The sequence below is a fragment of the Phocoena sinus genome, chromosome 16, assembly GCF_008692025.1.
Source record: "Phocoena sinus isolate mPhoSin1 chromosome 16, mPhoSin1.pri, whole genome shotgun sequence".
Classification (NCBI taxonomy): domain Eukaryota; kingdom Metazoa; phylum Chordata; class Mammalia; order Artiodactyla; family Phocoenidae; genus Phocoena; species Phocoena sinus.
The window spans coordinates 70,387,367-70,399,446 of NC_045778.1; the positions used below are offsets into that span (position 1 = coordinate 70,387,367).

The 12,080-nt window shown below is 35.1% G+C and overlaps 1 protein-coding gene across 1 annotated transcript in view; it reads left to right on the plus strand.

The window, feature by feature from the left end:
- The window catches only part of ATRNL1 (attractin like 1), a 702,872-nt gene that overhangs the window by 460,629 nt on the left and 230,163 nt on the right, over nucleotides 1-12,080 (plus strand). The window contains exon 27 of the mRNA XM_032609094.1: nucleotides 2,233-2,340. Within this exon, the coding sequence (XP_032464985.1) occupies nucleotides 2,233-2,340 (108 nt within the window). The remainder of the gene's footprint in view (nucleotides 1-2,232; nucleotides 2,341-12,080) is intronic.

The following is a 12,080-nucleotide window of genomic DNA, read 5'->3' on the forward strand; positions in this document are numbered from 1 at the left end:
GTCCTCTGCTAAGTGACCCCGAATGAATTCATTTGGCTAATTCCCTGTTTGTATCCTTTACTGCACACTGTCTTGTGCTCTTATTATTTTTATTTCGCTGTGTCTTATTTTACAAACTACAGTGTTATGGTCCTGAACAAGAAAAACATTTTGCTTCTTTGCAAAGCGTACTGTAATAAGCATTCAGTTCTTAAAAAGTGATGAAAACTCAAAGCTCAGAAGACAAACTGGAATCTTTTAAAATGCCTTTCTATCCTATAGTACATTTTTTTAAATGAATAAAAGTATCAGTCACTGATTTTTCTTTATTATGAGTGGTGGGGGTCACAATAATACATTATTTTCCGGAGGAATCTATTCTTTGTCAAATATGGTGACTGTAGAATATTTATAGACTTACATTACAATTTGTGGTATTAAGTATTCATTAATTATATTTTGTAGACATTTTACTTTTAGGTGTAGGGAAAAGGTAAGATGAGGAAAGAGAAAGTGTTCATTTTAAAAAAATAAATCAATTATATGAGATGCCATTTATAAGCTAAGGAAAACTAGTACAAATGAAGAAACTTTAATACAGATGTTAGAAAATCATGTTAAGGTCCAAACTAGAATTTACAGTTTTCTCAAGGGAATTTTTATATTACGGTAGCAAAGGCAGTTTGTATATTTGTATGTGTGTGTGTTTATGTTTTTACCAGATAAAAAGAGCATTGTGTCTTCTACACTTAGCATCCCTTGGTATTTGGAGTAACATTATGTTTGCATTTTGCATAGACACGGTATTCAGATCAATTGGCCACTCCTATTGAGAGAGACACGAACAAGATTCTGTTTGCCAGCAGCTGTATTTTTAATAGTACAAATCTGAGTTTATATTAAATTGAATAATTCGGTTGTTTAAATCACATTTACTTTTTACTCTGAATATTTTAGTATGTCTTCATTACTCCTAAAAATACATATAATTTAAGAATTTAAACTACGACTGAGTAATAGTTGTATTATTTCTGTCCCGTATTAGCAAGTAGATGTTCTCTCTTTAATAATAAAAGCAAGGCCTTAAATTATATTTTAGATGCTCATTACATGCACACCGTTACTGTTGTGTCACAAGCGTTAAAATTAAAATGTTAAACAATAAACTGCCATTAAGCGTTGGCTTTTGTTCCTTCGTCATCTGAAAGGGAAGTTTATGAATGATGCATCACCGTGCTACATACGTTTACATTCAAAGACCAGTTGTTAATATCTGAAGTTACTTCCAGTGAATCTTTAAAAATCTGTGTGAATAATGAAGCCATTCATTGTGTTCAAGGATTTTGCCTTTCTTCGATGATATGATTTTCTTCTCATTTGAAAGAGTATTTAATTGCATTGCTCATCGACTTTTAATATTTAATAATAATTGTATTAGCTGTGTAGAATGAGAAGGGCAAGATTTGCAATATCTAGTGCTGGTCATTAATTTTTTGTTATCATGACTTAATGAATATTATAATTACAAGGAGAGGCAGAAATGTAAATTAGCTGGGTACTTGGTTGGGACTTGCTGGTTTATTGGTTTTAGTTTGAGCAAAGCCCAGAAGAGACACAAATAGAAAGAAACAAATATCCGGAAGTGTTTTAGAAGCCCTGGCACACATGTCTTGCAACCTACTAATCGTTCCTCATTTAAATAATGAACATTTAAATAATGAACAGAGGCTTTGAATAAAGTTGAAAACACTGACAAAAACAATTCCTGCAATTGACAGGGGATCTTGATGACTTACAAGGCTTAGTCTGGGCAGGGATATGTTCCTTTAATCTCTGTTAGTGCATTTTGACAACTTTTGATTATCTTTTCTTAAACATTTTTACTGTCACTTGCTTTCAGCTAAGACAAAAGCATGAGTTACTCTGAGTGGGAAAACTTGGCATAGCTATCATCATAATAGCACTTTTTACTTAAGTAGCAGCTCTCATCTGAAGTTTTCAAAGTGCTTTTGAGTACATTTCATTAGGCTTGTGGGATGGAGGTCAGGGGAAATGTTCTTTGGAGGCACCATACATTTAAAGCCTCTATGGAAATATAACCCAGGCCATGGGGAGAAAATAATTTTCATTTTTAATGATCTAGATATGTGTATTAGATGACTTCTCAATTTTGAATGCCATTTTGTTCAAAATGGAACTAGATATTGTTGAATTTAACATGTTTTAAAACAAGTGATTTTTAACCCCCTCCAGCAACTGCTTCGAGAACGACAGCAGATGGCCAGCCGTCCCTTTGCTTCTGTTGATGTAGCCCTGGAAGTGGGAGCTGAACAAACAGACTTTCTGCGAGGGTCATTAGAGGTAGGAACAGTGGTGCTGAAAGGGGACTGCTGTGATTTGCATATGTATATTACTTCTCTAAGCTGCATCTGCTTGTGAAGCCAAACAGAATCTGATTATCTAGACTTGACAAGATTCAGCTACATATGTTATGCCATTTTCAAGGCACATAGTTTTAATAGTATGACATGAGCTGTAACAAAAGCCACTGGAGAATCTATTAGTCTAGGCAAGAGTGACAGACTGCTCACCTGGCAGCCCTTCCCTGAGAAATAGGAGCTGAAGCAATTTAAGATATAGGTATGATGGAAGAAACGCAGTGCCTGTATTTAGTCCTTGGAGTGCTTAGTGCCCCTCAGTTAACAATTCACATCATTCTTTATTTACAAAGTTGGCTATAAAAGGTGGGTGGAAATGAGTTGCATTTTAATTACATAGTCTCACTTTTTGAACATTGAGAATTGTGGAATATAATGAATATTTTTATATGATGGCTGTATTAGTATATGCTTTTATTGCAAATGCAGAAATAGGGTATGGTGAAAGAGAAATGATTATGTGCAAGTAAATGCGATATTAGAATCCTGAAGTAATGCGTGAAATTTCTGAAAATAATAACCCCCAAAGAGGAAAAATCCACAGATTGTGATTAACATCTAATCAAAGCATTTTGAGGCATAGTAATTTTATTGTATGCTTGCCTTTTTAATTTATATTTCATATGTGGTAAGATGTTTAAGCAGGAAGATTAAAAAATACTATACAATTGAAATATTTTATTAGCTTTTTAAAAAGTACCCTTTTGTGATTAACTTCATGTTGCTATTTTTAGACTTCACTTTTCTTCGTGGAAAGCAAGGAATATCAAAATAGACTCCTCCAAATATCTAGATACAAATATAATTGATTTTGTCCATAGAATTTTTGGTCATTCTGAAAAAAATAAAGTCAGACCTCATGGATGCTATACAAAGGACCAGATTTTAGAGGGCATTTCTCTATGAAATTTTTTTATTAATAGCTTTTGTGTACTTGATTTTTTAGTACTCTAGATCACAGGTTGCCATGGAAGCTTAGAACATTAGAAAATTTATGGGTATATCTTCCATTACTTAGGGAGAAGTGCTCTAATTTCTAAGTTTACCGTAAGTGCTTTAATTTCATTTTGACCCTTAGTTTCAAATAACTTTAGTACGGAACCTTTAACAAATAGAAAACCTGAACTGTTTGAATCTAACTTCCTTTTTCTCCTCACTTGTTTAAAACATTCTCAAATGCTGCTAAAACTCAACTGAAAAGAGACAAACGAATGTAAACGATACATAGGCAGGCCAAGGTAGAAAAGGAATAATCAAAGAACTAGAAAACTCATAAAGTTAAGAAACAAATGTATTAACTATGTATCATCATAGCTGGTCAGTTGCTGCTGAATAGTGTTCAAGAAAGTATTCTCAGGTGTTTTTTTAACCTTAAATTTATTTTGTAGAGTTTGAAAAGTTCTACCTCTACTTTCTTTTCCCCCATATTTGCCTGGTAGTCCTTCTTTTATTCCTTTATTCCCAACTTCTCTGTACCCTTTTGTTTTACACCTATCCCTTGTAGAAAAGACTGTTAGCTTTTTATTTTCCCGGTCACTCTGTGTTTCTGTCTTTTGATTGGTACATTTAATCTGTTTACATTGACAATAATTACTGGTCTACCAAGGCTCATTTTAGCTACTCTGGTGTGTGTGTGTGTGTGTGTGTGTGTGTGTGTGTGTGTTGGTTGGTTGGTTGTCGTTGTTACTGGCCTTGCTTCTTTTTGGTTCTTTTTCACAGCTTCTTTTGGATAAATTGATTTTCTTCTACTAAACTGAGTATTAAATACTCTATTCCTATGTTTCTGGTAGTTATCCCTTACTTACCAAGATTCATAGAAATGGCTATTTTTCCCTATCGGTGTCTAAAGCTTATTAATGCAAATTCCTGCCCTGCCCATCTGAAACACAGTTATTACTTCAGCATGCTTTCAGCTGTCTCTGTCTCTCCCACCCTGTGTTAATACTGCCTGGAATTTTTGACCCGGATATTATAAGTGCACTTTTTCTGCATCACAACATATTTAAGTAACAATGAACCACCTTTACTCTCCTTTACTTTTTGTGTCTAGTTGCTTGCTCATGCATTTCTTTCACTTGTCACTAAAGTAAATTCTCCAAATAGTTTCTTCAAAGAGAAACTTTATGTATTTGAGACCTTAACTACCTATATACCAATATACTGATTTTGTCCTCACATGTAAATAATAGTTTAATTAGATATAAATTTTTGTTTCAAAGTTATCTTCAAAACTTTAAAGATATTACTTCATTGTCTCAAGTCTGGTGTCAGTTTGATTCTTTGTCCTTTACTAATGAGCTCCATTTTCTTTTTGGAATCTTTCAAAATTTTCTCTTGTTTTTCAGTGTTCTTAAATTTCTCTCTGATATGTAAATATGATCCTATTTGGCACTCTATGTACCCTTTAAACCTGTAACTTTGTACAGTTCTGGCTAATCTTTTTTACTATTTCTCTAAATATTTATTACTCTATTCTCTCTCCTTCTGGAATTCCTATTAGATACTCTTGATACTTCTTGTACCATCTATATTTCATAGCTTTTCTCTTATTATTTCCACTTTTTTAATCTCTTCCTGATGCCTCTGGGAACACTCCTCAACCTGCTATTCCAGTATACAATTTTTTTCTTAGATTGTATATTTTCTGCTGTTTAACCCATTCATTGACTTCATTTCAACAATTACATATTTTGTTGTTAATACTTGCAAGTGATTTTTCTTCATAACTGCTTGTTTATGGTTCATATTTCTAATACCCTCCCTTACTTTTCTGAAATGAAACCATTTATTATATTTAATTTAAATAGTTTCATATTTGCCATCCTTTAGTATAGACTTTCATTTTTGTATTTCTTTCATGGTGCTTACAGTCTTTTTTGCACTCTTACGTTATTCAGTTAACATGTATTTTGTCATTAAGATCTACTTAAAAATAGGCATAATATCTTTGACTCTAGATTGTGCTCTTATAGGTCATTTAGAGGCTGGAGGTGAGGAAGCTGCTCGTAATGAATAATCTGGGCTCAAGCACTACCGCTCATTTGCCACGGGTGTCCCTTTCACTGCAGAGAACTTTCTATCTAGTACTTCTTTCCCAAGCATTATTATCAGATGGTAGCCTCCCTCTGGTATAATTGCCAGGTCAGCAGTTGAACTGGGGAGAAGTGAATGCTTAGGAGTTGTCCAGCCTCCTGCTAGTGTGGCTGTAGGATCCCTCACCCTAGCAGAGCTCTAGAACTCCTCTGTCATTAGTTTGCAGCCTTGGGCTGGCACTGGTCTGGTTCTGATGCTTTTCTGCCCCACAGCAGGCAGGGTAGGCATCAGTCCACCCAGGACAATGTGGACTCCAGTCCTCTTCTAATACAGGTCACCATTTACTCCCTACAAGAGTCCTAATCACTTTCAGTCTTTCCTAGTGTTTCTTCAAGACTTTGTATTAACCTCTGAGTGTGTCCCGAGAGTCATCAACCTTCTGATTTCTTATATGTTATCTCTGTGTTTAAACTCAGGGGAGGGACAAGTGACTCATTCTGGCTTGTCATTTTATGGCTGCAGGACCGTATGTGCAAGTGCTTTGTATTCTATAAAGCTTTATGTTAATGTTGGTATTATTATTTTCTCTTTTATTATTATTCAGTTATATGAATAACTGGTGTGCCTCTATTTCTTTGGTATCACTTGTTTTCTAAAACTTAAATTCAAAACCTCAAAGAAGAAAAATACCTACCTGCATACTCCCATTTAGAAAGCCCTTTCTATCTGGGGATCAGGTTCTACTTACCAATGTATAGTATTGTTCGTTTTTTTGAAACAGCTTTATTAAAATGTAATTCATATACCATACAGTTCACCCATTTAAATTGTAAAATGTGATGGGTTTTAGTATATATACAGTTGTGTAACCATCACCAGAAATCAATTTTAGAGCATTATCAAAAATTGATTTCATCTCCAAAAGAAACCCCATTCCCTTTAGCAGTCACCACCCCCTCCCTTTTTCCCCAGGCCTCTCTCTTAGCCCAAATCTACTTTTTGTCCTTATGAGTTTTCCTCTAGTGTATTTTCATTCCATTTCATATAAATGGAATCATGCAATACATAGTCTTTTGTGACTAGCTTCTTTTACTTAGCATTATAGTTTCAGGTTTCATCCATGTTGTGGCATGTATCCGTACTTCATTCCTTTTTATGGCCAAATAGAATTTGATTTTATCGATATAGCATATTTTGTTTTTGCACTCATCAGTTGATGGACATCTGGGCTGTTTCTACTTTTTGGATATTTTGAAAAATGCTACTATGAATATTTGTGTACAAGTTTTGTTTCCATTTCTTTTGGGTATGTAACGAAGAATGGAATTTCTGGGTAATATGGTAATTTTTCATTACTTGTTGAAAAGACTTTCTTTCTCCATTGAATGATCTTGGGAATCTCATTGAAAATCAATTGATCATAAATGTGAGAATTTATTTCTGTAATCTCAATACTATTCCATTAATCTATAGGTCTATCATATGACAGTACAGCACTATTTTGATTACTATAGTTTCGTAGTAAGTTTTGGGATTAGAAAATGTAAGTCCTCCAACTTTCTTCTTTTTGAAGATTGTTTGGCTCTTCTGGGTCCTTTGAATTTTCACATGACTTTTAGGATAAGTTTGTCAGTTTCTGCAAAGAAGCCTGTTAGTACTTTGATAGGGATTGTGTTGAATCTGTAGATCAATTTAGGAGAACATATAGTATTTTAATATTCACTTTATTAAGGTGGTACTTTTGTTAATTGAGTGCCTTTATCCTCCATCCTCAAAACCCTAAGTTCAGTACCAGGTTTCCTTCATCCTGATAAATAATTATGATTTCTGATATTTAAAGTTCCCTATATTCACATGTCTAATAATCTCAAGAAAATTGACAACTTAGAAAATTTTTTTGAATTCAGGTTGAAAATACTGTTGTTCAGTAGATTGTTTTTAGATCTTAAATTGTTTACTTCTTCCTGTAAAAGTTAAACGTCAGAAGTACATATCAGCAGCTAATGCTAATTTCTTTCGTTGACATACTTTAGAAAATAATAGAGGTAGAAGCATAAAGTTTAAAATTATATCTTGTTTTCTTCTTTTCTAAGCATTTTGAAATAATTACTACTAAGTAGAAGTTACCTATCTGCTGTATATACACATACATATGTGTACATATACATTTATATGTGAGATTTATTTTCCATTGTCACAGTATGCTGGAAGCTGCTCCAAATTGCTCTTTTTTATGTACATAACTTAGTATGATGTGGTTTATTGATCTGCTTACACGGCAAATTCTGAAGCCTAGGCCTATTCTGAAATAACATTAAGGACTTTATTTAAACCTAGAAAATTAAAGTAATTGTAAAGTTCCTCTGCTGGGTTTTTCTTAAAATTCAGTGATTAACTTCAACACAAAGCATAAGTAAGCTGGTTATTACTATTCTGTAAATATTCATTGAGTATTCATAATGCGGTAATTTCAGGAATGGATTCCTTTTAAATTAAATTGGACTCACGTGCCACTCTGAGTTCGAAATCTGTACAGTCAGAGGGAGAATGTAAGGTATAATATGAAATTAATTACCTTTGATACATCTGTAGGTAGTGGTACTATACACCAGAATGTCCTGTTCTATGAAGTAGATGTGTTCCTGAACATTTTATATATAAGTTAATTATATTTTTTAATGAATGAGGAGTATTCAGTCTTCACAAGAACTTTGTGTAAACCCTACGTGTAAAACTCTTTGTGAGTAAAAAAAAAAAATTATAGTATGAATAATCCCCCCATAAATTATCTGTTAAAAAATCTGAATCATTGTATTTTTCTAAATTATAGTGACAAAATACATTATTAAAATTTAATAAATGCACTTAGAATGTACATTTATATATAAACTCAATTTATTAGTTGGCTTTACACTTATTTTTAAAAGAGGGTTATTTTTAGGACTTCACTGGAGGTCCAGTGGTGAAGACTCCATGCTTCCACTGCAGTGGGCACGGGGCTCTATCCCTGGTCGAGGAACTAAGGTCCCGCATACTGCATAGCACGGCAGAAAAAAAAAGGGGGCTATTTTTGTGGCGACCTTGTGACCCATATAGTATATATTTATCAGTTTTCTTCCGCCAAGTAATAGCATGATAATGTATGGTAATTGTTTAACAGATTTTTATGGAATAGTCCATATACGTCAGGCACTGTTCTAATAAGCACTTGAGAAACATCAGGGAACGAAACAAAGAACCCTGTCCTCATGGAGTTTATATTCTAACAAGGAAAGTAAGTTATTTAATATGTTAGGAGGTGGTGAGTACAATGGAACAGGAAAAAATAGAGCAGGATAAGGGTTTTGGGAGTGCTTTGTGGAGGTGGGGAGAGTGTGCTGTATTGAATAGGGTGGTGGTCAAGGTGACCTCATTGAGAAGATGAGAGTTGAGCAAGGCTTGAAAGAGGTGAAGGAGTTAACCAGGCAGCAGATTCCTAGGGAAAACTGTTCCAGGCTAAGGCAATGGCTAGAGCAGGGGCCCTAAGGTGGGCATGCTGGGCAAGTTCATGGAACAGCAAGCATAGGGTGGGGGCAGGTGCAGGAGGAGGCAGATGATATAGGGCCTTGTAGACCTTTGTAAGGATCTTGACATTCAATCCTACGTGAAGGGGAGAGAACCAATTGCAGGCTTTTGAGAGAGGACTGACATGATCTGTTTCTAGGAAGATCACTCTGCCTTTTTGTGTTGAGAATAGTTTGAAAGGTGATATTGTATAGTTTCCTGAGAAGCAGACAGTAAGACAAGGAATTGGTTCATTTGAAGGATATGCTGGTAGGGAAATGGAGCCATGAGAAAGGGAACGGAGAGCAGTCAGTACCACTACGGACAAGTAGGGCTTAATCCCATTGGGGAAATTCTGGGAGTCAGGGTAAAATGCACGTCAGACTACAGACACCAGGACAATTCCTCACCTCCCTCCAATCACTGGTTGAGGGCCACTTCCCAGAAGGCCAGAGGAAGCCCTCAGGCAAAGAAATGAAGGCTTTGGCATTGGAAGTTAGTCGAAAACTGACATGGTAACTGGGCGGGGGGACGGAGGGGGGAGTGTAAATCAACCCAGAGTTTCTGCTACTAGGGCAAGAATAGAGGGAGAGAAACTTGTTCCAAGGCTACTGTAGGAATCCAGGCGAGGGATAATGCTGGCGAGAGGCGAGACCAGGGTCATAGCAGTAAAAGTGATGAGAAGTGGTCAGATTCTGGACTTTGCTTTTAAAGTCATTATGAGTATAACGTTCTCATTTTGAAAGCCTTTCAAGAGACTTTGTGTTTGTAAAATCCAAATAGAAACTAAGACAGGATTTTGTCTCTTTAACTGGCACTGTAATAGCTCTAAAACTTCTGAGGCTGTTGTACTTAATCGTTGAGAGGAATAGTCACATTCTCTCTTAGTATACCCTCTCAGACAACAAAATATATGCTTTTCCTAGCTAACTGATAGAAACCATGAGAAAATGAGGTAAAAGAACCTAGAGCCCCTTAAGTGACTTAGATTGACTAGGCTCGTTAGATCTGGTGTCACATGAAAAGTATAGCATACAGTTTGATCACAAACAAGTTAATTTTTAGCCCATTAGGTTGAAATGATGATGATGTTAAGAATGTACATTCCCTGTTTATGGTTATTTGGGGGAAGAGTAGTGGTAGGAAGGAAGGAGGGAGGGAGTTGGCAGTTTTATAAACTTAGATGAGTCCTCAATTGTCATTGACAGTTTTTGCTGGGATATTATTCTTTGTTTCTATTTTTAATTTTTTTAGCCAATTATTCTTCTATCTCTAATATTGAAAAACTGGAAACCACTTTAATGGCCAAAACTAAAGGATTTGTTAGTTAATTTATTATATTTTACAAAATGGTATATACATTGTGATCTCATTTTTGATAAACATTGTAAAGGATCTGGTCTAATAAATTCTTAATAATAGTTGTATCTAGGTGGGTAGTATATATGGGTTATTCTTTTTGCATATTTGTATTGTCCTTTCTGTAATGGCATGCATGGCTTTTTTTTTTTAACAGGAAAAAATAAAACCAACAATAGAGTGAAAATATAAAATGTGAAGGTTTTTTCCCTTAAGTTTTAGACCCTTATATTGACTGCGTATTTGGGGGCTTGAAATTTTGCCAGGTATTTAACATGAATGTTTTCAATCATCATTTCTGTTTTAGGGAACAAAAACTCTTATGCATATTGTACATATTCTGGACTGCCCTGTTAACCTTTTTACTCATCATAATTAATTTACCCACATTTCAGTTTTTGAAAATGTAGATGACCATTGGGTTATATTCTACAAAGTTAGCGCTTAGGTGTTCACCAAGCATGCACTAGAAAGTGCTTTCCAAACAATAGAGATGAGGATTTATATGCCAAGGTAAGGAGCTTGAACTTGAGCTTCGTAGGTCATGAGAACAAGTGAAGTGCTTAAATTGAGTTTAAGATACTATTTTTCAAAATTTATTTACATATACTGTCTCAATCTCATGTGAACCTAGGTCAATCTTATAAAACCCAAAGAAGATTTTGTTTGTTCTGTTTACTATTGAAGAAACTGAGGCTCTGTGAGCTTAAGACCCTTGGTGAAGATCACAGTTTAGTCACCAGTAGAGCAAGAGCAGAGTTTGTATCTCAGATTGGCCCAAGAAATTTCTTTTTCACAGAATTCTTAAATATTCTGACTTTAGTTCAAATTGAGAATACATTTTAGGCCCCAACGTGTCTCTGGAATATTTTTTCTTGTAAAGCTGTTTGTAAGCATAGAATTACCTAACACTTCTGTAGATGCTCGTGTAGTCATGAGTAATTGAGACAGTTCAGCCTAGTACACTACGTAAGAAAAAAGGTGACGGGCACATTGTTTAAATCAAGGCCAGGCACAGTGAGCATCTCTCATGTTAAGAGCATTGTTGGCTTTGCTCCCAGAGCAGCGTGAGCCCAGTTCTCCGCTGATGGGTACAGTCAATGGCCCCTCTGGCATTTCATTCCTGGCCTGGCATCTTCATGGACAGTAGTTTCAATGGTTGGACTGAGGATTTCCTGGGTTTCTTATTTTTCAGAGATTTATAGCTCTCTTGTGATACTTAATATTTTAATTATTTTATTAACATTTATTATCAATGTTCTGATTATAAAAATAATAAATCCTCATTGTAGAAAAAAATGCAGAAATAATCAAAATTAAAGTATTCCATTCATAAATATCTATTGCCAGAACTTTTATTTCCTTCCCGCAATATTTTCCTCTTACACATATGTTTTTTTTTTTACATCTTTATTGGAGTATAATTGCTTTACAGTGGTGTGTTAGTTTCTGCTTTATAACAAAGTGAATCAGTTATACATATACATATGTTCCCATATCTCTTCCCTCTTGCATCTCCCTCCCTCCCACCCTCCCTATCCCACCCCTCTAGTGGTCACAAACCACCGAGCTGATCTCCCTTTGCTATGCAGCTGCTTCCCACTAGCTACCTATTTTACGTTTGGTAGTGTATATATGTCCATGCCACTCTCTCACTTTGTCACAGCTTACCCTTCTCCCTCCCCATATCCTCAAGTCCATTCTCTAGTAGGTCTTTGTCTTTATTCC